The sequence below is a fragment of the Carica papaya genome, chromosome 9, assembly GCF_054855325.1.
Source record: "Carica papaya isolate Zhongbai chromosome 9, ASM5485532v1, whole genome shotgun sequence".
Lineage (NCBI taxonomy): Eukaryota > Viridiplantae > Streptophyta > Magnoliopsida > Brassicales > Caricaceae > Carica > Carica papaya.
Genome location: NC_142317.1, coordinates 1,062,055 through 1,087,083, shown reverse-complemented (window position 1 = coordinate 1,087,083; position 25,029 = coordinate 1,062,055). Strand labels below are relative to the sequence as shown.

The window sequence follows — 25,029 nt, the reverse complement described above, 5'->3', positions numbered from 1 at the left end:
AATACATATTCTAAACTTATTAAATTTATTTTAATATAGTTTATTTACAAATTATATTATACTAAAACATACCATTAGAAATAGAATATGATCTAAAAATATGGAGCTAATACTAATTTATTTTTACATTTCAAATAGCTCAATATATATATATATATACATATATTAAATTGGTGAAATATTGTAGTAATAATTATAATTATTGTTACAAAATTTAAAATATATTCAAATATGCAGTGAAAATTTATTTTTATATAATTGAATACTTAAATTAAATAATAAATTAATATATTAAATTAAAAGCATACTTGATATAAAAAAATTATACAATGATTGAGTTATAACAAGAAATTTGAATAATAATAAATTAATGAAAAATTTTACTTTTTAAATATGAATAATTATAATCCCAATTTCAGTCTAAATATTATCTTATTTAAATATAAATAGGCTAACCCTCTTATATTTTTATTTATTTATTTCTTAATAAATAAATAAGTACAATTAATCCGGATCGCATATGATCACACCCCATAGTGAATGCATGAAGAGTGCGGGTGCCACGTTGCCGCTTCTCCTCGGTGTCAAGCTGGGAAAAGTTACCTCTCTCTCTCTCTTTCGTTTTGGCTTGGCATTTTCTCTTCTTTACACACCGCCCACTATATAAAGAAAACTCTCTCTCTCTCTCTCTCGCCCGCTAGGGTTTCAGATTCCCTCATTTATTAGAAATTTAGAGAGAGTAGTAATTCTGCAGTTGATTCTACGTACAGCTCCGTATCGGATTTGGATCCTGAACCAGCTTTGGACCGGGCCAGTCACAAGAGTGTGGTTCATCCGATCAGATCCGACGAATTTTTGTAGCTGCGTATCATAAGATTTCGAGAGAGATCTGTGATTGTCCAAGCGTCATCGTCAAATTTTATTGGAAATAGGCTTTCCTTAGCTCTTTTCAGTTTATACCGATTAGTCGGCCGAATGAGTGAAGTACTTTAAAAAAGTAAGGGTTATTTACCATTTCTAATGCATATTTCTCCTGTCTGTCTTTTTCTTTTTGGTTTTTTTGTTCGTTTGTTATTTATATCATCATTTCTCTTGTGCGTTTGCCGGGATCATATATGTATGTACGTGTTTATCATTTGAATGACAAATACGGTTCCATTTTATATGCGGTTTTTGCGTAATTGAGGAAGAACTGAAGAAGAGTATCATATGATTTTGTTTTTCTTTCAATAATAAATACAGCTCCGTTTATAATTCCAGGTTCTTCCCCTCCCTTTTGAAGCAAATATTGATAATATCAATCTAGAACCTATCAACTTATTTAATTAAATATTGCTGCACGTTTTGATGAAACGAAAGTGAGATAGAAGAGTAAAGAAAAATGTCTACTAAATTTCCAATGCTAAAAGAAAATTTGGTTTTCCGTATTTCATGTTTTGTTTCTTTTGCAAAATGACTGGATAATTCATAAAAGAAGTTGCAAATCAGAAAGTGGATCCATTTGGGATAATAACAGTAATAACAATGATCTTTGTTACTTGTTACATTTGAAATTTCCTTGACGTTGCCCGAGTTTCTGTGTTACCAAATAGGCATAGCGAATTGGAAAATTACGTTGTGTTTTCTTTTTATCTGATCATTTTGAGGAGATGTGCTATTGCTTGATATTTTATATGTTGTTGTTGTGCAGTTCTTTTACCTGGTGAAATTCTGGTATTGAAGGCCAGACTCATCAACTTAAATGGTATGTGGGAGTTGCATAAGAAGTGCAATTGTTCAAGCTGGGCATATAGAAGTGTTCACCCAAGGGAGGGTGCAGCTAAGCATTATCAGGAGAATTTTGCACGTGGGTCTTGGCTCAACTTATATAAGGAACCGTGAGTTTAGAACAAGTGTGAAGATGATGGTTGATTCAACAGCAACTGCAAAACGGGCATCAATAGTTGGTCTTCAGCCAGAGAAGGATGAGGATGGTGGATACGTTAGTGGAGGGTGGAAAAGGTGATTATTGATTTTTATGTTTATATGTTTTCATCTGTTGGCTGTGACAGTTTAGAAAATTTAAGCAAAAGAAGGATAGTTGTAGGAGAGGATGTTCATCCTAGGCACTAAAACAGCTAGTCCAGTGACATCTTGTTCCCCTCTTGATTGAGGGTCTCTTTATGGTTGGTATGGGTACAAAACATGCACTTGCTAAGATGTCAACTTGTAAGCATGTTTTAGCTAACTTGTGATGGTTGAATTCAATATTCGAGCATCTTGTTCGTGTTTGTGAACTTGATTAATGTTCTCAAGAGTGTGAAACATGTTTAACTAAATGTCAAAATCTGACTGGCTGAGTGGTTCCTAACCATAACAGGATGGTTAGAAATAGAACTCAATTCTCACTCACTAGATTCAAAATTTTGTTATCATTTTATTCCTTTTAGGTCAGTTTCTCAGGGAAATGAAAATTTTAAAGAGTCTGTTTCTCATCATTCATCATTTCTGAAGTCATTTTGGCTTGTCTTTCTTTTGCCTTGGAGCCTCATGGACATGTTTTATCTTTATGGATGACATTTGGAACAGAATGATGTAAGCTTGTTGAGGTTGTTTATTTTCTGACACTAGGAGCTAGTTGAACATTATGATGAAAATAAAGTCTTTTTATCTTGTTTCTTGTCTGATTGACAGTGAAGATGGAAGCCTGAGCTGTGGTTATTCAAGTTTCAGAGGGAAGAGGCTGACCATGGAGGATTTCTATGATATCAAGTCTTCCAAGATTGATGGGAAGAGAGTCTGCATGTTTGGAATCTTTGACGGTTAGATTTGCTCTCAGCATTTCTTGCCTTGGAGGGATACAGTAGCAGGTTTCCTGCCAAGTGTATAGCTTTTTTCCCAAAAAAATAGAAGTTTCTATTGTCTAAAAGAAAAATGTATAGTGAGCTGCAATTCAGGGACATGATCACAAGGTCCCTGATTTGGTGGTCGGAGGAATATAAACCCGGTAGAAACAGACATGGTTACAATTTCAATGTTGTGAATGTGCCATCTGGGTTGGTGTTACCACTGGTTTTGGTATGTCCATAACAAACTCATGACAGAATGCTATCGCTTGGGGCCACCTGTCATGTAGATGCTGATTGCAATCATTTTAGGGATGTCTGAGAATGTGAGTTAGGGTTTTGTAAGATGCTTATAGCCAGGGATTTATTCAAATAAAAATATAGCTCAAACATAGGAACGTGTTGTTGTAGAATATGAAATCTGGTGGTAAATGATAATTGTTGCAAGTTGTGGTTTTTTAAGAAGGGAATCACTAAATAAAGAGTAAACTGAAGGTTCAAGTAGTATGATCGTCAAGCAAAGTCCATATCCTCTTGTCAATAGAAGCTTATTGTCAATGAGAAGTATATCTAAATACTATCCATGAAATAGACAATTAATTCGATGTAGTATCTTTGATTTTCTGTTTCTTTTTGTCTAAAACTCCTCAGTAAATATTAATGCTTTATAGTTATGATTTATGGAATTAGAAACTTCTGTTGGAAAGGGCTTTGTTATTGTTAACTTTTTCTTTTTACAACTGGATATATCATTACAGGTCATGGAGGTTCTCGTGCTGCTGAGTATCTGAAGGAACACCTCTTTGAGAATCTTATGAAGCATCCACAGTTTATTACAGACACAAAATTAGCAATAAGTGCGCTCCTATCAATAAACTACTTATCATGAAGTGCTAGATGATGTGATTATGACATATCCATTGTTCTTAAAGCTCATGCTGTACCCCAGACCATACAATTGTTAATATCTGTCTGGGCCAGATTCAGAATTTGCTAAGGAAAGCCTCTGGGATTTTGCATGTAGCCTTCTACTATTTCATATAGTTTTATGCGATTTGACATCTAAGCTGATTAAGTTTGCAGGTGAAACGTATCAACAGACTGATGTGGACTTTTTGGGTTCCGAAAGAGACACTTATAGAGATGATGGTTCTACTGCATCTACCGCTGTGTTGGTTGGTAACCATCTATATGTTGCCAATGTTGGAGACTCTAGGACAATAATCTCCAAAGCCGGAAAAGGTACAATCTATCCTATCTTTTGAATTTTGTATGTATCTAGGGGCAGTAATCACTAGAAACTAATGGAGTATCTGTGGGATGGGTGAGAAGTTACAAGGGTACAATGGAGGAAGTCCTTCAGGCATTGAAGAATCTGTATCTCTTTGCTGTTAAATCTTTGTTTTCAAAGAAAATGTGTGACAAATATTACAGAATTGACCATTTTCTCCTAATGATAAGTTTAAATAACGGCGTTCAATACTGATATCAGGTTCAAGAACAGAACTGACATTTCTAGTTGTCAGCCTGTATAGTACTGTTCCACGAAATAGTTCAAGGAACGACATAATGCTTTTTTTTTTTTAATTAAGAAGTGTGAACTTATATTGACACGGGGGGTTGCCACCCATGTACAATATTTACAAGTCAATAAAGTGTAGAAACGGTCTCTAAATCTTCCCTAGAATACAGAGGATAATCCCTTGGCAAAAAAATGCGTGTGGAACCATATATTTTTAAGAATATTGAAACCATTAACATTTTCAACACCATCAAAAACCCTTCTATTCCTTTCCTTCCACACCACCCAGAAAATAGTATGATAACCCAATATCAAATTGAGATACTTAAAGAAGGAAATGACACACAATGAATTGGGTTTGATTCCTTCCAGCTAGTATTGCTGTTAAACTTGAGAGGATTCAATGTAGATTCCTTTAGGGTGATGATGAGGGGAGTAGGAAATACCATTTAGTGAAGTGGGATGATGTGAAGAATTCTATGTATGGGGGGGACTTGGTCTATAAGATCTATTGTGGAGATAAATTGTGCGCTTCAAGGTAAATGGTTGTGGAGGTTTGTCAACGAGGAAGGAAAATTACGGAAAAGGGTGGTGGAGGTGAGGTGGACTGATTGGGAACGGGACGGGGGGAGAAGGGGGAAGTATAAACTGCATGGAGTGAGTCTTTGGAAGAAAATCTGTGGGGGAGGCAGTAGGTTTCTGGAGTGTATTGGGTGGCAAATTGGGAACGGGGTGGGGGGAGGGGGGGTAGGGGGCATTCGTTTCTGGCAGGATGAATGGGTGGGTGAGGGAAAATTTGAAGGAAAAGTTTCCGAACATATATGCCATTGCTTGTGAGAGAGGTTTTGGTGGGGAAGGTGTATGAGAGAGGTGTAGGGGCGAGAGGTTGGAATGTGCAGGTTAAAAGAAATTTGAAGATTGGGAAGTTGAAGAATATTGTAACTTAGTTCTCTGTTTGGCCGATATCAAGCTGATGGAGAATACAGACAGCAGAACTAAGTTACAATATTCTTCAACTTCCCAATCTTCAAATTTCTTTTAACCCGCACATTCCAACCTCTCCTCCCTACACCTCTCTCATACACCTTCCAATTTCTTTGCAAGCAGATGAATGGCTGGGTGAGGGAAAATTTGAAGGAAAAGTTTCCGAACATATATGCCATTGCTTGTGAGAGAGGTTTTGGTGGGGAAGGTGTATGAGAGATATATGGGGGGAGAGGTTGGAATGTGTGGGTTAAAAGAAATTTGAAGATTGGGAAGTTGAAGAATATTGTAACTTAGTTCTCTGTTTGGCCGATATCAATCTGATGGAGAATACAGACAGTAGAACATTGAAATTAGACAAGCAGAAGGGCTTCTCGGTGAAGTCCTATTACATTTATTTTTGTAAAAGAGAGAGAAAATGAGCTGACAGCACCTTGCAAGCAGATCTGGAAATCAAAAGCTCCTCCTAGAATGTCATTTTTGCTTGGGAAGCTGCTCGAGAAAGTATCCTAGCTATTGATATGCTGAAGAGGGGAGACAACACTTTGGTAAATAGATGTTATCTATGTAAAATTGATGAGGAATCATGCAATCATATTTTACTCAATAGCCTGGCTGTTTACAATATTTGGACAACGGTGTATGGGCTTATGGGAATAACTGAGACGGTTAGTAAGGAACTGTGGGCTTGGTCAGGTATATGCAAAAGGAAAAAACATTTATTCTTAGTTTTGCTTACCATTTTTTAGGTAGTGTGGAAGGAAAGAAATGCGAGAGTTTTTGAGAGTATTGAAAATGACTTTGTAAAAATTAGAGATAGATGGATTAACACTTTTGGTTCTATTTTGTTGGGTCATAACATGAGAGATTGGGATGCTTATTGGCCACTTGGTACCTTTGTTTATAATGTTATACTTCTCTTTTATTTCAAAAAAAAAAAGGAAATCACACAAAACCAACCGGGACTTGTAAGCAAATTAATATGTACTCATGGCAAAGTAAATTCAAAAAATCATTATGTGAATAGTACAGGAATAGTTGATAATTTAGTGTGTGTGTGTGTGTGTGTGTGTGAGAGAGAGAGAGAGAGAGAGAGAGAGAGAGAGAGAGAGAGAGAGAGAGAGGGATAAGGCAATTATGATAAGTTTTAAGCAATTATGATAATTTTTCACTGCTTTTCATTTGAGAAAAGTCTTAGATATATATAAGGTCAGGGGTTGCCAGTAAGAGTAATACTCTCATATAGTGGTATAGTGTCCAAGGTTTCTAAGGAAACCGTAACGGAAAGCTTACAAAAACGTAAAATTTAATTTTTTTGTTTTTAAAAAATATTTTCTTCTCCCGACATACAGGTAATTCCTAACATGTCCCTTACCTTGCTGCAAAACCTTGTTCTCAAGGTTTAGTGTTAGAAATTGGCTTTTGACATAACTAAAACATGCTCCACTTGCTTGTTTCGGTGGTGGGCTCGCCTTTGCATGATCATTTCAAGCTCCACTAGAATTTCCTTCTGTGTCTATGATAGAGATGTCTTCATTAGTTGGTTGGAAACTAGCTGCCGCATAATTATATGAAAACTGGGTGGGCGGTGACACTTGGTGGCAGGGCAACTTCTAAGCAACAAGACCAATCCCCTTCTAGAAAAGTGGGTAACTATACTGTTCTACTTAACTGGTTGTGACCCTGACAGTAATGGGATGGCATGATCCAAGTCTCTTCTAAGCAACAAGACCAATCCCCTTCTAGAAAAGTGGGTAACTATACTGTTCTACTTAACTGGTTGTGACCCTGACAGTAATGGGATGGCATGATCCAAGTCTCTTAGGGGAGGAAAAGACTTTGGCCCCTTCAAGATCCTCGGTATTGATGTAATATGGTCTGAAGAGGTTGGTATTCTTCAACTTCCTTCACATCTTCTGCTACCATCATTCTTTCCACCGAACAAATCATCCCAGCTTTTCTAAATCAACCTGGTAAGCCGTTTTTCAGTTAATTGGTTTGCAACTCATATGTTTACAACTCCTTGTATCTATAACCTTCTTCCATATTGATTTCCACATGCATCTTCTCGAGGTCAGCAGGTTTTGCGTTTTCATCCGCTATATGCCCAATACAATGCCATAAAGTCCAAGATCCAGTATTTCAAAGTGGCAAGGAACATCAATTATATTTCCAGTTCAGTATTGGATTTTTATGTGTGCTTAGCACTCATTCTTTTTGCTACTAGCACCTGTAGAGTTTTTGTCACACCTTTTGGCAGCTCTAGCATCCCATGAAGGAGTGGGTGCTGAAGTATAAGCTTAGAGTTAATGAATCCCCGAACCTTGACTGTGCATCTTTTCCTGCCATTCTATGGCAGGGAATGATATCTCTCCTGTGTATTTGTCCACCTTAGGTCCTTCCTGCACTTCCTCCTTCTTCTTCTCTTCTGTGGCTTCCATCATAATCTGTTGTTTAGGCCTGCACTAGTGCCTTATGGAGTAGCATTCCCTGCACCTGTGACATCAGTTAGAGATCCTTCGGGTGTCAGCTACCGATGCCCTCCTGTTCTGCCTTTGGTGTTGATGTGAGCATGGTTGGAGGCTGAATTTTGTGGTTGGGTGTGTTGCTGAGGAAAGTTTGAGGTGGAGGGTAGGTATTCGTATTAGGTTCTTTAGTGCTTGAGCATAGCCTCAATGTGTCGAGATTGTAACTGAGCTAGCCCATGGCCGGGTTTGGGTCCTTGTCTTGAAGAGCTTTGCTATCAGCGTTAGTTCCTCATTCACCCCACGGATAAAGCTTGAGATGAAGTAAATTGCTAAGGTATGGGTTGTCTCTTAGCATGATGTACCTTAGTTTGAAGAACTTTTCTTGGTAATCTGACAAATTGTTATCCGGTTTCAGCTTGTTAAATTCCTCTACAACGTTCGCCACATTTAGATCCTGAAACCTTCAACAAATCTCTTCTTCAAAGGCATTCTAGCGCAGCTCTCCATGCTGTGCATGCAGCCTTGATACCAGGTATTTGGCTTATCTCCCAAGTAAAGAGTAGCTATCTCGACCTTCTATTCATCTGGCACCAAGCAAATCTGGAAGCTCGTTGCACCTCCTTATCTGAGATTGGGGATTTTGACCATCAAAGGTGGGGTGTCACCCTTGGGAGCATTCTCATGTGTCAAGTGATAAGTGGAAAAAATCTGAGTCTACCTATGACCTCGTCTCCATTGCCAGCGTTGTAGGCAATATGCCTTTTGATTACTACAAAATGATGGTTTATTTTTTTGGTGTGGTGTTTAGTTGGAGCTTGAAGAGGAAAGTTTTGAGCTTGAGAAAAGTTCTAGACGAGGAAAGATCTAGGGTGGTGGGAAGGGATTGAGCTTTGGTGTGTAGATGCTGGTTACTCAACATAGCCTATACCATTGCAGCCACTATAAGCCGGAGTTGGGTGTTGTTCTAAGTTTGCATCTAGCTAAGTGTCCAACTTAGTATATAGTTTGGCATCGACAGTTTTATAGATCTCTGTCATGAAGTCCTACAATCTTTGTTGCATGTCATGTAAAGTTTCCTCCGTTTGGTTCATTTTCTGGGCAGCAGTCATAGTGGATCTGCCGTTGTTCTTGGCCAGCTTGATGGTGGAAGAGGCAGTTCAGAGAGCTCCAGTACTAGTTTGTCAAGGTACTGGTTCATGGGTTAGCCTTAGTTGATGGTTTACGGAGAGAGATAGAGAGAGAGAGACAAATGAGGGAGGTAGAACAGATAAGAAAGAGTAGGGTAGAATGGAAAAAGAGAAGGGAGAGGAATTGGACAATTCACTGCTTTTCATTAAAGATTTTGCTTATATGTAGAGTACTGCGGCCAAACATGGTGGCCAGTAATGGTTAGATTCCCCCAGGTATTATGCAGCTGTTACCTGTCCTTCTCTTAATACACTAGTAATTACAGAAAACTAGAGTTTCTAAACAGAAAAAAAAAAACGAAAGAAAACTAACATCAATTTTTTATTTTCTTCTTCCCCTGCCATACAGCTAACTCCTAACTTAATATCGGTAGGGAGTTCTTTCTAAACCCTGTAAGTGAATGATGGAATGTTGTGTCATTTTGTAAAAGCAGTTTTTTCCTTTTCTACAGCAATTCCTCTCTCTGAGGATCATAAGCCAAATAGAAGTGACGAGAGGAAGAGAATTGAAAGCGCTGGAGGAGTCGTTATGTGGGCAGGTAAGATTACGTAAACAGCAAGAAACAGAATACATGGGGAATTTTGCTTTACTTCTTACATGTAGAATTTTGATTTAAAAAAGATAGGGAATTTTGCTTAATACAACTGACTCATGCAGTCGTCTCTACGACTTAATTTTCAAAATATAGTTTTTATTTTACTGTACTACACATTGAAATTGCTGGAGAGAGGAAACTGATGTCATTGTTATGGCATTTGGGGGATTATTTTTAGCTGTAAACTGAAGGTGTTTTATTGTTAGGGACTTGGAGAGTTGGAGGTGTTTTAGCTATGTCCCGTGCTTTTGGCAACCGGATGTTAAAACAATTTGTTGTTGCAGAGCCCGAGATCCAGGTAAGCTTCATAAATGTAGTATCTTTATTTGGATAAATTTGTGATATCCTATCCCATCTCTTTTCCCTCACCGACATTTTTAGTGTCTACTGTCTCGCATTTAATTGATTAAGGATGTTTGTGGATGACACAACTAAAAATAGGTTGTCAAAATGATGAGGGCTGGAACGTGGGTTTATGTTCAGGGGTTACTGAATTGCAGATTCAAAACCCCTTTGTAGCTCTTATTTGATATTGGAACTTTTTCCATTTTATTCCAATTTTGTGTTAGAGATGAATGAGAGATATCTTAATTTGTTCATCTATTTAGGATCAAGAAATAGACGAAGAGTTGGAGTTGCTTGTGCTCGCAAGCGATGGACTATGGGATGTGGTCCCGAATGAGGTAAAGTAGTTTTTTTCTCTTCCTCTCTCTCTACATCTTCACTGATTCAGTAGTAGACAAAACACTTGTGGATTTGTTATTGTTCAAAGAATGAACATGCTATCATCCTTTAAGAAACTCGTTACCTTTCAAGGATCATATGCTTGATGGATGTCTGAGGTTTCCGATGCAACACCATAAATTATCAAGTTTATGTCATTTATTTCGTTTTCCTTGCCTAGGAGATAAATGGTGAAAATTATGGAATTATTTCTTGCTGCAATTTCAACTTCAAACAAATGGGATGAAAGGTTATGTTTTTTGAACAAGTTATGTCCTTTTGTGTACTAGAAAATCATACAAAATTGATGAGTTCAAAATAGAACTGGGAAGTGACCTCCAAATTTGTCAAAGCTGACAGAATTTGATGTGAATTGTTTCTACTCTATGGTCTTGTAGATGGAATTTTCATCAGTCCTTAATAGCTAGGCATTGATTTCTAGATGAATTCTTGATTTTTTCTATTCATAGTAAATCCCTGTACTAAAATATTTCTACTTGTCATGAACTGTTACAGTCTTGTTAATACCTACACTAAAATGTTTCTACTGGTTCCAGGATGCTGTTTCACTTGCCCAAACAGAGGAAGAGCCCGAGGCAGCTGCACGAAAGTTGACGGAGACTGCATTCACCCGTGGTAGTGCTGACAACATAACATGCATTGTGGTGAGATTCCACCACGAAAATGCAGATTCAGCCAACCCCCAGCATGATTAGAAATCCCTTATTCTATAAATGCATGTGTAAATCCATTCAAAGTTCGTTATTTGACATTCAGATTTGCACAAAGCATACCATGGGCCCAACATGCATATCATCAATTGAGGCAATTTGTTTATTCCTTGCTTTGTTTTTGCCCTAATTCACTCTTTTAATTGAGTACTATTTGTATCCTGGTTTCATAAATTGTGCATATTTCTGCATGTGGTTAATTGGATCTTTTCTACCCTAAAGCCTGGCTTCAAGCAGTGCGATTTCTCCAAGTTAAATAACGATTTTTAAGTTCTAAAATTTCATTTCCAAAATTGTTTTGACCTAAAAAAAACTCAATTCATGCTTTGGATATAGTAGATTTTTAGTAGCCCCTAGAAGGAAGCATTATGGGAACCATGATTCAGAAACACACGTTGCATGGGAACTTATAACATATATTTACTTGACCCTGAACAACCATAAATATTCACCTTTCTTTATAATCTACGAGAGAGAGTTTAATGATTCTGTAAAGAACGCCTAAGTTGTAAAGAGAAGCAGCAGCTTAAAATTTATTCTCACCGGGCATGGTGGGTGGATTTTCCTCCCCAGATTGAACGGCTGCTACCGGGGGCCCAGGTATGTCATCAGAAAAGATGAACTCAACTGAAAAAAGAAGGTAAAAAAGAAAGAGTAACAGTGTTAGAAAGAACACTATCTAAAAAGCTCAAGATTAACAATGTTAGACAACACTGTAAAAGGCTCAATTTTCTTTTTCAAATTAGTTTGACATTCAATTCGATTTTCCCTGTTATTATCGTTTTACTTTACCAAAATGATTAATTTTCCTTTTCAAATGAGTTTCGCCAGTAATATGAATCTTAAGTTGCTGTTCGGTACTTCCTCAATTCCGATTTCTTATTAACTGCGAATTAGTTGTAGAATATGGAGTCTAAAAATGAAGAAATGATGGGTAAAAAGAACTATTGCTTTCAGGTATTTTGGAACAAATGAATAATTTTTGTATAATATATCGGAACGTGTAGTCTTGTGAAAAAAAATTTTATTTAAGAACATCATATTTTATTAAATGGTTCTGTCAGTGTGGGAGTCTGAAAAATGAACTCATTTTTAAAATTTCACCAAATTTTCGTAAACCTTAAAATAGAGAATATATCTGCTCGTTTCCATTTAGATTTTATTAGGAATTGAATTTTTATGTTCACATGCTTGAAATAATTATAGAAACTATGAGTGCTCCAAATAAATTTCACATAAATAATCCATTTGTTCCAAACATATCCATGGTGATCCTGTAAAGTAACGGCTAGAAATTGCACCAACAAACGTCTTACCTTCCTCATTTGTCAGTTCCGGAAAAACAAGGTCTGGGAAACTAAAATCCCAAGGTATCGGATCCAACTGTTGCAAGGACTCTTCAGAGTTTCCCATCTGCCCATGCGTCTCTGCATTCATCCCAATTTGCAATCCTTCTGAACTCGCCATTTGAGATGGGAAGGCAGAGTGAACTGGCGCCAATTGAGATTGGAGATTAGAGTTGATCACGGGTGCATTCACATTCCAATCCAGCATCTGCGGTGAAGCAAAAGCAAATTGCCCACCGGATGCTGTTGACGATCCAGGGCCAAAAGAAGTATCTGGGTTCATGATACCACTTCTAGGAAGGACTGAATTAGCTAAATTTCTGCTTATCACCATTATCAAATCAGAGCAAGGCAATAAGGTCCCACCATTTTTCCAGCCATGTCATTCCATAACTAGATTATAATCTAACATTAAATGTTTAATTGAAAGTAACACGCATAAGATGAAAAAGAAGGGGAAATCTTTACAGATGTTAGCATATGAGCAAAATTGTGCATGGAAAAAGAAATATATAGAAGCATAATAAGGATGAAGGTTCATTTTTTATGTGTGCACGTAACACAAGCGATGAATATTAATAAATAACAAGGACAATAACGAATGGGAGAGGGGGAGAGGGAGAAAATGAGAAAAGCATACTCTCTTCTGAAACCTAGCTGCGGCTGGGGAATTTGGAAACTGTGTGCAGCAGGGATTTCACTAGCTGCATGATGACTGGGCATACCGCCAGTGAAACCCATCTGAGGATGACCGCTAGATGTAATAGGGAGCTGCTGGTTAACAGGGTATCCCATCCGCAAATTGTTTACTTTACCACAAAAGAAAAAGGCAGAAGTTCTGAATTAGACAACCATGTGGGTAAAAAGGTGTTAAAACCTCTAAAATCCCAATAAACTTGAACAAATAATAGATTCCCATAAATTTCTGTATTGCGATCAAATTTGACAATGTTAATCTTATTAAGTCAAATTCTGCCAGTCAAAAAGCGAAAAGAAAATTAAATAACCGTATCTAAGAGAAGTCAAACAAAAGCAAAATGTAAGAAACATTTAACAAAGGCTAGAAATTTGACTACAAAACATGACTTAGAGAAGAGAATTGTTAATCATAAATGACTCATATTTATAGTGTCGAATTTTCAAGTTAGGAAATGAACAAGAAAACAAACAAATAAGACCTTTATTATTAACAGAAAAGATATCATTCACATAGACACACATATAAGGATGACAACTATGATTTTACTATCTTTTCTAGCATTCCAACATTGTAGAACTAACCAGGCATGCGATGAGCTTCACTTTGTATATGAGGCAATGGAAGCTTCTGGTGTGCTGGTTGGTTCATCAGACAGGCTTGCTGCTCAAGTAACTGATTGAACAGTAATATTTGTTCTTTCAGCTTTAGCCTTAAATAGTAGGCCTTGAAAAAATCAGCATTTTGTTCTTCCAGTCTCTGCCATACTGAACCATGGAAATATATTAAATACAAGAAAGGATATTAGAGCTACTGCATGGAAAGATAATTATTAGCATGATATAAAGAATACGTGTTAATATGGCAATATAAAACTTTCTTTCGAACAGAAAAATAAAACTATCTCGACTCCTTGATTGTTATACACACAACTACAACATGGATTATGGCTAAAAAGGTAGAAAGCTTTTATATTTTTCTAAAAAAGTTTGGACATTAGCACTATTTGAACATATCATGTATAGACCAAAAACTTTAGTTCAACTTGTCAAAACAGTCTTTAGCACCTGCAGCAGATAAAGACATTTTAACAGATTTCAGTATCATATAACTTCACTGGTTTATGAGAACTTTTAGCAACTTGATGTCCAAAATATTTTTGTAAAGTTTTGGAACTCAATCGAGGGAAAAGCAGACTGCCTAAAAGGTTGGGCCAAGATGAACTTAAATACCAATATTAATGTAAACCAAAATTTGGTTTAGGTGCTTTCGTGCTAAATGGTACATCATTTTCAGGATTTCAAACTCTAATGGATTCACTCACACCATAATCTTTTTTTCCATTCTCAATAAATAATGCTTAAAAGCAATTGCATCAACTGTATTCCATTTTAGGAGGGCAAAGTGGTACAGGTAGAGAAATAGGGGATCACCAAGCATTGTAACTCCAGGTGTAATTTGGGCGCAAGAAAAGAGTGTCCTCACCACTTCGTCTCTATTCATGTACAACAGCAGACACCTTTCAATCAAATTCTGGACCTACAACAGAGATTTTATTTCAGAAAAGAAAAGAAATGGGAATATTAAAATGGTAATGTTCCTGTCATTTTAGTTATTCACTTGTTAATCCATTAGTTATACAGTAAATGGTTGATTGAATTCCTTACTACGTCAACATGGTCACTAACAAGCTTTCTGGTACTAAGATCGGATACTGAACCAGAATCTACAATAAGAGTCTCAGGTGTTATATTTTGATCGTTGTTTGATGGACCATGTGATACTGGCGTCAGGAACTGTGATTCTGTTGAATCTTTAGGATCCTGTGAAATTCTCTTACGTTAATTTGAAGAATAAGTCAATTCCGAAAAATCACTTAATATGACTATATTCATTTAAAAAATAAAATAAAATAAAACTAAACAACGTGGTAATAAGGGTCTATGTTTTCGATTATTATACAGTTACTCTTTATTTTCATGGTGCAACATTTCAGGCAGATTAAATTATAAATGTTCCAATCCAACTAATTAGGAGTTCGACAATATAAATCACGGGTAGCATATGCATGAAAAATAGATAGTTATTAGACCGACTTTGCAAATACAACATGCTCATTACTAGAACATAGTCTTAACCTTTTCATTTCCTTCTAGTTATAAGAAGATTTAATTGGAGAAAAAAGAAAGATAAAATGTTCACCACATGTCTCAAAGACATGAAAATGAGAGCAACGATAAACTTATACACCTCCATTTTGCATTGAAGCAGGCCAATCCCTTCAATTTATTTGTAAGCGAAAACTCCCTTAATGCTATCCAAAGAAGTGGTTGGAAAAAAGCTAAATAGTCCACAGTTTACAACTTATAGCACCTGCAACAAGCCAATAACTCAAATATTTAGAAATAGTGAAAGCAACTTTTGAGAGGATTTCTCTATTTCACAAAAAAAAAAAAAAAACTTTTGGGAGCATCTCTCATTAATTTAATGGTCATCCTCGAGAATGCATTTGTGGAGAAGATATTCCAATCATAACATAATGGGGTTAAAATTACTGAATTATATCAGAAGAATAATGAAACACCCCAAAATTATCAGAGTTGTAATTTCTAAAAAGCACAAGTGAATCACGTTTCCCCTAATCAAATTCAACTACAAGCAATCAATGTAAAGTCAAACATGCAGAAATCATTAGTTTTTCCTCAAGCATGTTTAGTAACAAATGATACTAATAACTACGACAATTCTCTGTATAAGAACTACTCGAAGTGTTTAAAAATGATAAGCTGTTAACTGCCACTCGGATGTACTCATAAATACTGCACATCAACATGATAAATGCAATTGCCTAAAATATTTTTGGACATTCTGCAGTTACATTGTACGTTGCATTAGTATGCATAACTCTACAGCTTAGTAGGCATAATCATAAATATCGCATATTAACACAATAAATGTGGTTGCCTAAAATATTTTTGGATATTCCACAATTACATTGTACTTTACACTGCATTAGTAGGCATTACTCTTATCACTACAGCTTGAACAGTTATAAATATGTCAGCTATCCTACAAAAACTAAGATATACAAGTACGTTTTGTGCTTCTCGTCAACTAGAACAGATCCAATATCACCAAGTACAAGTGATCAGCAATTTCTTTTATTGTCTTACTCAGATGAAACTAGACTGCCTTTGAGTGATAAGAGCCACTGATTTCCCTTAGATAGTTAATAGTCTCAATGTTTGCACCCTTGGTAATCTCTTGGAATAAAATCATAAAGATAACCAAAATATTCTTAATATAGTTGCACCTTTTGTTAGCTTTGGGAATTAAATTACAGTTTTCCTTCTTATGTCACATGGCCTGTCCAATATGCGCAAAAATATAAACAGTAATTTATTACCAAAATCACATCTCTTCCAACCAAACTACGACGTTATCTGGAATATACAATAAACAACTGAAGGAGAAAAATAAGAAGCACCTTTTATATACTAAGAGAATCCAGTAAAGCAAGGGCAGTATTTGATAATGCAAATTTATGAATAATTTGTCATGAATCGATGATACAGTATCGAGGAACACTAACACATTACATGGATAAGATGAAGTCTCCTATAGATCGACCTTTCCCATGAATTATTGCCAATAAAGTGATGAAAAGAGAAAGACAATGAAACAAAAGTTTAGCTTTAGGATTACACCGTCTGTCGTAAACCTAATTACTATGTACTTTTATTCAACGGTGACTGTCCATGAAGGCTGAATAGTTGTTTATCCAAAAAAATATATATATATATATACAACATCTAAGGCATAGTTCACTTATGGAGTTAAACGGGGTGATAACAACCAATTTAGGATGTAAGCATTACCACATTACTCTGCAACTAATCAGAAGAAATTGAAAACATTGTGGAAGACGAAATAATAATAAGAACAAAAGGTTCACACGCATGCTGAACTGAACGCTGTTTGGTTGATGAGAAAATTCATTGAAAAAAAAACACAACCAAAAAAACGAAAGATTGGTCTGTGAAAAAGCATCAAATTCGCGAAATCGTTTCGACTGAAAATAAGTCATCTCACTCTCTTTGATTACATGATCAAGCATCATAACCAGACATCCACAACTCAAAATAAATCTTCTTCTTCTCATTCTCCATGTTTTTTTATCGGCCATATAAAACGTCTTAGAAACACTAAACCGACAGCGAAAAAACCTACAAAACCCTAGATATCTATTACGTCAAATTGTTCCGCGATTTTCAGATTGTAAAACATGAAAAATAAATAAAAACAAATACCACACAACAGAGTATAAGTTCTTAACGCGTATCATGAAACGAGTAAACGCACAAAAACTTTATCTAACAACCTGTTAGGGTTTCTTCGTCAGCGATAAAGTGACATATGCTTCCTTTTTCTTCTTCTCTGCTACACCGCCACCGCCTGATAACCAGAAAACAGGCGGAGCTGTGGAGGAGAAACTCAGAACTGAACACTGAATGACCGGGCCACCAGGAAAAAGAACACCTCTGAGCTTGCTCGGCCAAATCGGCTTTTATAGGTTGTTATGGGCTTGCTTTTGATTTTCATGGGTCTGGTTTTATGGGCCCGGCCCAACATCGAATGTAAAAGAATAAGAAACTTGGGCCCAAATATTATTAACTTCAAAAAATTTTAAATATTATTTTTATTTTCAACTATCATATTGTTTGTGAATAAATAATTGTAAAATTACAAATAAAATTTAAATAATTTTATATGAAGAAAATTTATTTACTGGTTAAAATAAATTTTTACGTCATTATTATAATTCATTTTTTTCCTCCTAAATATTCATTTTTGCTATAAAAAAATACAATATTTAACTTGAGTTTTACAAAAAATTATTATTATTATTATTATGTAATATTTTATTTATATATTGAAATTTATAAATTTGTATTTGTATGCTCCCTTATTAGTATATAAATACACCTAAATTTAATTAAAAATGTCACTAAAAGTAATTAAAATTGCTATATTTTTAAAAAAATATTGTAATTTTACAAACTAAAATTAAATTTAATTCAAAAGCTGATAAAAAAATCTTTATTTATTTATTAAAAATAAATCATGTTTCTCTCAAGCTATTTTTCAAAGTGAAGCAAAAATGATTGTGACCACATTAAATTGAAATATTAATATAATATTAATAGTTAATTCAAATTCTATATTTTTATTATTTATATTTTACACCTTGGTAATTAAAAATATGAGTGAGATTAATTCAAATTATTAAAATAATAGATTATAATATAGACAATAGTTTATTTTAAATTTTAAAAAATGTATGTAATGACTAAATAATCTTGTGGTTTGATATTTGTTAATTATTAGATACTTGGCTTGTAATATTTTATGATAAAGCATTAAAATATTAGTATGTTCTGTATTTGTTTGATAAGTGATAATATAATATCGCACGTAAAAAAAAAATAATAAGAACATTAATTAATTCCCGTTCTCAACCCATGACCAACACGAACTTTAATTTTTTTCGTAATTTCCAAAACTTATTAGTAGTGGCTCCACGAACTTTAAAGTCACTTGATTTCGTTATAAGTAAGTTTCATTCAACATTATAAGTCAACATCTGTTAATTCATAATACACCACAAAATGATAAATTATACGGTTATAAATAAATATTATTTAGTAAATTACGTAAATCGTAAATTAATAAGAACTAATAACAAATGCTATATAACTTACTTCGTATCTAGATATATAAATTCAATTTTTTACTAAAACAATCATATATATATATTATGTATAATATTTGATGTATTACAAAACATTGTTATTGAACAAATTAGTGCATAATTCAGAATGTTATATACTTACAAACCAACTTTAAAAACAGAACCTCACTTTAAATTGTTTGTATACATAAACAATAATATATATATGTGTGTGTATATATATAATTACAAAAAGAGTGAAAATTATGCTGAATAAATATATAATAATCACCCATCTATTTTCTCATTATTTTATTTTATTTTAATAAAATTTTAACATAAAATACATTTGGGATACTACTCCAAACTCAGTACAAGAGTTAAATATTAACCACAGTTAAGTTTTACATTATAAAAAAAGGGAGCATTTGGGTTAAGAAAAAAAAAAAAAGAGTTAATAAATCAAACTTAATACTTACTTTTATTTTTCCTTTTTTTTTTTTAAAAAAAAAGAAAATTTATTTTTCGGTCATAATTTTCGGTTCTTCAAAAAAAAAAAATTCTCGTAGGTTTCTCAGGGGTTTGACAAAATGAGTCACAGTGTACCTCCTGATTGATTGTGTTGTACCAGATTCAAATTTCCGTCGTCCCTGGAGAGACTTTCTCTGAAATAGGTAACGGCACGCAGTTTTAATTTTGTTATATCCATTTAGGATGGCATTTTTAATTTACATTGTCCGTGAATATTATGGAATCTAGGGTTTCAGTTCTTACCCGAGTAATGGGATTCATGATGTTGAATTTTGACCGTTGAGAGTTCGTTGATTCGTCGTTTACTGTAGATCCATGACTGACCTTAAGAGTTCGATTCCCTCCTTTAGCGTGGTTTCTTTTCGAGTAGTTTGAAACTATATTTGTATAAGTTGGTGGGGGGGGATTAGAGGGGTTTAATGTGGCTTAGGTGTTTCCTCGTTAGGTTTTGCAGGAAGAAGACGATGAAATCGGGTTTGAATTTCTGCATTGCGTGTATACGCTGTACGGTGTCTACGGTTGCTCATAAACGAATACATTTGATTTTTTTTTTTTTATTTTTTTTTCGTTGTGAGGTTAATTGAGGTAATTTTCGTGTTGTGTAGTAGTCTCTAACTCATATCTACCGAAGATCGGACCTTATGAGTATTTTGAACTGTTATAAATTTTTAAATCATTCCCTTTCCGTATAGATGGAGCTTTACATGAATGCTCTTTGCTGTTAAGAGGGTAGCATGAGTTTTTTTTTTTGGTACCTCAAATGGATATTTAGCTTTTAGAAAATTATGATAAGAGAAGGGACAAGTGCAAAATTTTGGCAGGGATTTAAGGATTACAGCTATTGTGCATGTACAATGTCCTAATGTCCATGCTCAAGTATTAATTATTGCATTTGAAGGCGCAAAAACTTTATTCGTTCAGTTTCCATTAATGTTCTCGAGCAAATGAGGATGACAATATTGCCTTTTTATTTTGTTGTTGTGATTACCAGAGGTCAATAAAGTGTTAAAAGTTTTTGTGGATTGGTATTCCCAGCATTTTAATTTAACACCTTTAACTGTGGAAGGAAAATTGTTGATAAATGATTTTGTTTGGGAATTCTGGTACCGTCACCAATCGTTGTTCTTCTCTCTTTTGTTTCAAGTGTCTTATTTTGATTCTAAAGAATTCATCGTCCCATTCAATTCCCACTGTTGATAGTCGAAGATAAGAAAACAGTCTGTTGTGGCTGAAAATAGCTCTTCTTATAAAAGTGGGATTCTAGCCTTCCTGGATTTAGTTATTTTCACCTAGGTAACAACTTTGTAGAGTCAAAACTTGTAAGGCATTCAAGTGTCTTTTGAACTTACCTTTTATTCTTTCTAGTTATATATATACATGTGAATCTTTTCGACTTTTACCTAGTCTTTTAAATTTGTTGATGACGCCCTTAGAATTTTTGGCGTAGGCAATTATGAGCACTTCAAAGTTTAAATTAGTTAATTTGAAAATGCAGTATTTGCATGGCATTTCACCAAAGAGTGCATGATCTCGTCTCCATGTGGCTTCTTTTTCTGGCATTTCTAGTGTCTGGCATGAGTTTCCAAGGGTTTCCTATACATGTATCATAAGCTTTGGCAGTAAAAAAATGCATGGTTTTGTGCTGGGGAAAAGCTACAGCTCACGAATGTTCTTATTCACTTTATGTCTGAAAGCCATGAAGTGAAAAATTCAGTTGTTATTCACTTTATTTAAAAATTGGAACATTGTGATTCCTTGTTGATATTTGCATGCCCAATGCTCATACTTGGATGGGATTCAGAAATTGTCTGATAATTAACAACTGTCATAAGGACTAGAAAAAATGCGAACGCATGTTTTCAGAAATAAAAGCATAGAGGGTACAATGTGTGGACAGTTTCCACATTTCATTTTGCTGGCAGACAGATATCCCGGGTCCTTAAGATTCCTATCTGTTCTGAAGGAAACATATGTTTGGAACTTGTTTTAGCTGTATCCATGATTTAGTTTTCTCATAGCAGCAAGAACGATAAGTATACATTAATTTAACAGGCAAAAAATAGTTAAGTATATGTCAACTAATGAATATCACCTTGTAATCTCTATCTGTCCAGAATTTGGCTAGTTGTCGTAACCATTTTCTTTTACTTCAAGTCTACTCACAAAAACCTACTTTATAATCACTGCTATTTCCTGTTAGAACTTGCAAAGTATCTTCTTTAAGATTGTTTTCCCCTGGTACACTTGATATTCATTTGTACCCTGGGCTGCATTCCACTCTCGCCCTTTTCCTATTACTTGCTGTCTTAAAAAGATTTGTGCTTTATATAGACAGTGTTAATCTGGTTAATTGATTATTTAGAAAACCTATTTTTCTATATCAGGCACAAATATGCATGGGTTTGTTAATGGTAATTGGTTTGTTGTTTGTTGATGGAATTTGAAAATCTAATTTCTAAATTAGGCACAAATATATATGGTGAAAGGCTTCTAATTTTGAGCTAGTGTAGTTTTTTTTTCTTTGTGAACTGGACTGGTGTAGTTAAAATATCATTTTTGGTTGAGATTTTTTTTGATTGGATATTTCTTCATGTTGCTGCTAGCATTGATATTTTTGCTTAAATTTAGATGAATGTCATACTTATTTTCTTCCACTTAAGTAAAAGATGTTCCCTATTGTTGATTCTAGTTGGCAAAGAAACATTAGGTCTGTGCCAAAAGTTCTGTTTGAAATATGGCTTGCTTTTGGTGAATTCTAAGGTTGAGATGAGAATTCCTCCATGATGATTGAACTAATAGATCTTTCGGTTATTCGATTAACAAATATTCTGGTGCATTGATTGATTTTCTGACTATAGTGTTTACAAATATTTTCTCTTTAATCAGATGTCGACCATTGAAGGTTAAATTCTTGTTTTCCAAGGTGTGGAAAAGCTTTGACTTTATTTTGGTTACTTCTTGCAACTTTGTTGATGCATATAGCTGTAACTAGGTGAGCAAGAAGCATATCAAAACACCTGGGGTAGTTATGGAATGCAATAAGGATGAGGCAGTTAGGGCTAAGGAAATCGCTGAAAGAAAGATTACTGAAAAGGATTATACTGGTGCAAGAAAGTTTACTTTGAAGGCTCAGAATTTGTATCCTCAGCTTGATGGTCTCTCGCAAATGTTGACAATTATTGATGTTCACATCTCTGCAGAGAAGAAAATTAATGGGGAAGCGGATTGGTATGGTGTACTTGGTGTGAACCCCCTGGCTGATGAGGAGACAGTAAGGAGACAATACAGAAAGTTGGCTTTGATACTTCACCCTGACAAAAACAAATCAAGAGGTGCAGATGGTGCATTTAAGTTGGTTTCCGAGGCTTGGAGTTTGTTGTCGGATAAGGCTAAGAGATTAAATTATAACCAGAAGAGGGGTTCAGGGGCCGTTCAGCAAAAGTTTGCAACCCAAAGTGGGGTCTCATCACAGGCACCGTCTGCAAATGGCTTTCACAATTCAACAAATACAACAACTTCGAAAGTTCGGGCTAGCAATGGTAATCTTCAGGGAGATCCGGCCTCATTTTCTTCTCCATTACATCAAAAACCTTCAACTTTTTGGACTATTTGCAATGGATGCAAGACACAGTATGAGTATCTCAGAATTTATCTCAATCACACTCTACTTTGCCCTAATTGTCATGAGGCCTTCTTAGCTTTGGAGAGAGCTCCACCACCAAATGTTTTGAAGGCATCCAATTGGTCTTCTAACCAACAGCATCAGAATTCAGGGCATCATTCTGCAGGTAGAAAAACATTTAATCCAAGAAGAGATTCTGCAGGTCCTCATTCATCTAATAATATGAACTTCCAATGGGGTTCTTTTTCCAGATCGGGTGGTGTTAATGGCACATCTGCGTCACCTTCCACTGCTGCTCAAGCGGCAAGTGTGGTTCAGCAAGCACATGAGAAGGTGAAAAGAGAACTTGAGGAAGCACGGGCTACTTCGGAGTGGGATGCCTCTAAGAGAGCAGGAAGCTCTGCTCTTAAAGCAAATAGGGCTTTTAAGAAAAGACGAGGTGAGGATATTCGTGTTAATGGATATGTAGGCAGCATGACAAATCAAATGTCAATGGGAACTGGAACTGGCCCGGGAAGCTCATATGAATCTGGAAGGGGTAAGTTTGATGCAGCAAGTAACTTTGGGTTTTCCGGCTTCTATAATAAGCCCAAAATTGAGAGAGACTTGTCACCACTTGAAATTCGTGATATGTTGATAAAGAAGGCTCGAGATGCTATTTTGAAGAATCTCAAAGGGAGTTCAGTAACTGAAGTCAGGGCTACAAATAAGGAGAAGGAAAAGCCACGAGATAGAGAGAAAAGAGGACATAGAAGCATATATGAGCGTGGTGGATCAGCTGTTGCTGGTAAAGAATACCAGGACAAGAACTCCTGCCCTGTCTCAGTTGCTGATGATTCAGATGAACCACTGTCAATCAATGTTCCTGATCCTGATTTTCACAATTTTGATCTGGATAGAGCTGAAAATTCCTTTGCAGATGATCAAGTCTGGGCTGCCTATGATGATGATGATGGGATGCCTCGTTACTATGCTCGAATCCACAAGGTAATCTCTTTGAAACCATTTAAAATGAAGATTAGTTGGCTTAACTCAAGAAGTAACACTGAGTTGGGCCCTCTAGATTGGGTAGGTTCTGGTTTCTCCAAAACTTGTGGGGATTTCAGGTGTGGCAGACATGAAATCACTGAAACATTGAATTCTTTCTCTCACAAAGTTCAATGGATGAAGGGTTCACGCGGGGTTATTCGCATATATCCTAGAAAGGGGGATGTCTGGGCTCTTTACAGAAACTGGTCCTCTGATTGGGATGAGCATACTCCAGATGAGGTGATTCATAAATACGACATGGTGGAGGTGCTCGATGACTATAATGAGGAAGAAGGTGTGACTGTCAGTCTGCTAGTTAAGGTTGCTGGTCTCAGGACAGTGTTCCGTAAGTGCATTGACTCCAACGAAGTTAGGAGAATTCCCAAGGGAGAAATGTTTCGATTCTCACACCAGGTTCCTAATTACGTGCTTACCGGCAAAGAAGCACCAAATGCTCCAGCAGGATTCCGGGAGTTAGACCCAGCTGCAACCCCTTTGGAACTACTTCAGGTGGTCACGGAGGCCAAGGAGACATTGGCAGGAGAGAACAGAAAAGCTGAGGAAGTAACTCCAGTATCAAAAGAAGATGAGAAGGTCGCTAATCCTCCTGAAGCCATGAAGGTAGAGAGGGTAGAGGAAAACAAGAAAGACAAAGAGGCCTCTGGTGATAGATAACGGGGCAAGCTGCACTACAGAAACGGAGAGAACTGATTTATTGAGAGGCTGGAAAACCGAGAAGTTAGGATACACCCGACTGCTAAGTTACACCAATTTCAGGTGATTGAGTTTTTTTTTATATTGGTAGCCTGATCCAAATTGTAGAATCGTTCTTTTGTGCCATAACTGGATCTAGAGCGATGCATGACCTCTTTTTGTTTCTGGATTTTATTGATGTATAAGTCCTTTGTTGCACAGTCGAAACTATGCATAAAAAGCTCGTGGATAACCATACCGGAAAAGAAAGTTGGGAAACATGAATTGTTTTTTAAACTGTATCACTGTCACCGCGCATGCAGATTTTCTTGGGACATCATGGA

General features: G+C 35.7%; 3 protein-coding genes across 7 annotated transcripts; 2 read left to right on the top strand and 1 right to left on the bottom strand.

Moving 5' to 3' along the window:
• The first annotated feature begins 630 nt into the window (after positions 1-630).
• Positions 631-11,145, top strand: LOC110823927 (Protein phosphatase 2C family protein). Its single transcript, XM_088210655.1, has 9 exons — positions 631-997; positions 1,691-2,001; positions 2,674-2,801; positions 3,584-3,682; positions 3,909-4,067; positions 9,439-9,525; positions 9,789-9,880; positions 10,191-10,265; positions 10,863-11,145. Exons 2-9 carry the CDS (start codon positions 1,742-1,744, stop codon positions 11,019-11,021), a joined length of 1,059 nt encoding a protein of 352 aa, XP_088066781.1. The 5' UTR covers positions 631-997; positions 1,691-1,741; the 3' UTR covers positions 11,022-11,145.
• A 267-nt stretch (positions 11,146-11,412) lies between these two features.
• Positions 11,413-17,615, bottom strand: LOC110823937 (uncharacterized). 3 transcript variants are annotated; one of them, XM_022054445.2, is made up of 8 exons: positions 17,461-17,615; positions 15,330-15,452; positions 14,747-14,902; positions 14,513-14,618; positions 13,664-13,846; positions 13,023-13,191; positions 12,353-12,702; positions 11,413-11,663 (listed from the first exon to the last, which is right to left on the bottom strand). In XM_022054445.2, the coding sequence occupies exons 2-8, from the start codon at positions 15,333-15,335 to the stop codon at positions 11,563-11,565; spliced, it is 1,071 nt and encodes a 356-aa protein (XP_021910137.1). In that variant the 5' UTR covers positions 15,336-15,452; positions 17,461-17,615; the 3' UTR covers positions 11,413-11,562. The 3 variants fall into 3 exon arrangements, with proteins under 3 accessions (XP_021910137.1, XP_088066779.1, XP_088066780.1); XM_088210653.1 differs by lacking the exon at positions 11,413-11,663 and having other exon boundaries at positions 12,176-12,702; XM_088210654.1 differs by lacking the exons at positions 11,413-11,663; positions 14,747-14,902 and having other exon boundaries at positions 12,176-12,702.
• Positions 17,616-19,324: 1,709 nt separating this feature from the next.
• On the top strand, positions 19,325-24,982 carry LOC110823946 (DnaJ heat shock amino-terminal domain protein). 3 transcript variants are annotated; one of them, XM_088211264.1, is made up of 2 exons: positions 19,325-19,484; positions 22,228-24,982. In XM_088211264.1, exon 2 carries the CDS (start codon positions 22,370-22,372, stop codon positions 24,665-24,667), a length of 2,298 nt encoding a protein of 765 aa, XP_088067390.1. In that variant the 5' UTR covers positions 19,325-19,484; positions 22,228-22,369; the 3' UTR covers positions 24,668-24,982. The 3 variants fall into 3 exon arrangements, with proteins under 3 accessions (XP_088067390.1, XP_088067392.1, XP_088067391.1); XM_088211266.1 differs by having other exon boundaries at positions 19,327-19,484; positions 22,334-24,982; XM_088211265.1 differs by having other exon boundaries at positions 19,327-19,484; positions 22,324-24,982.
• Positions 24,983-25,029: the final 47 nt, after the last annotated feature.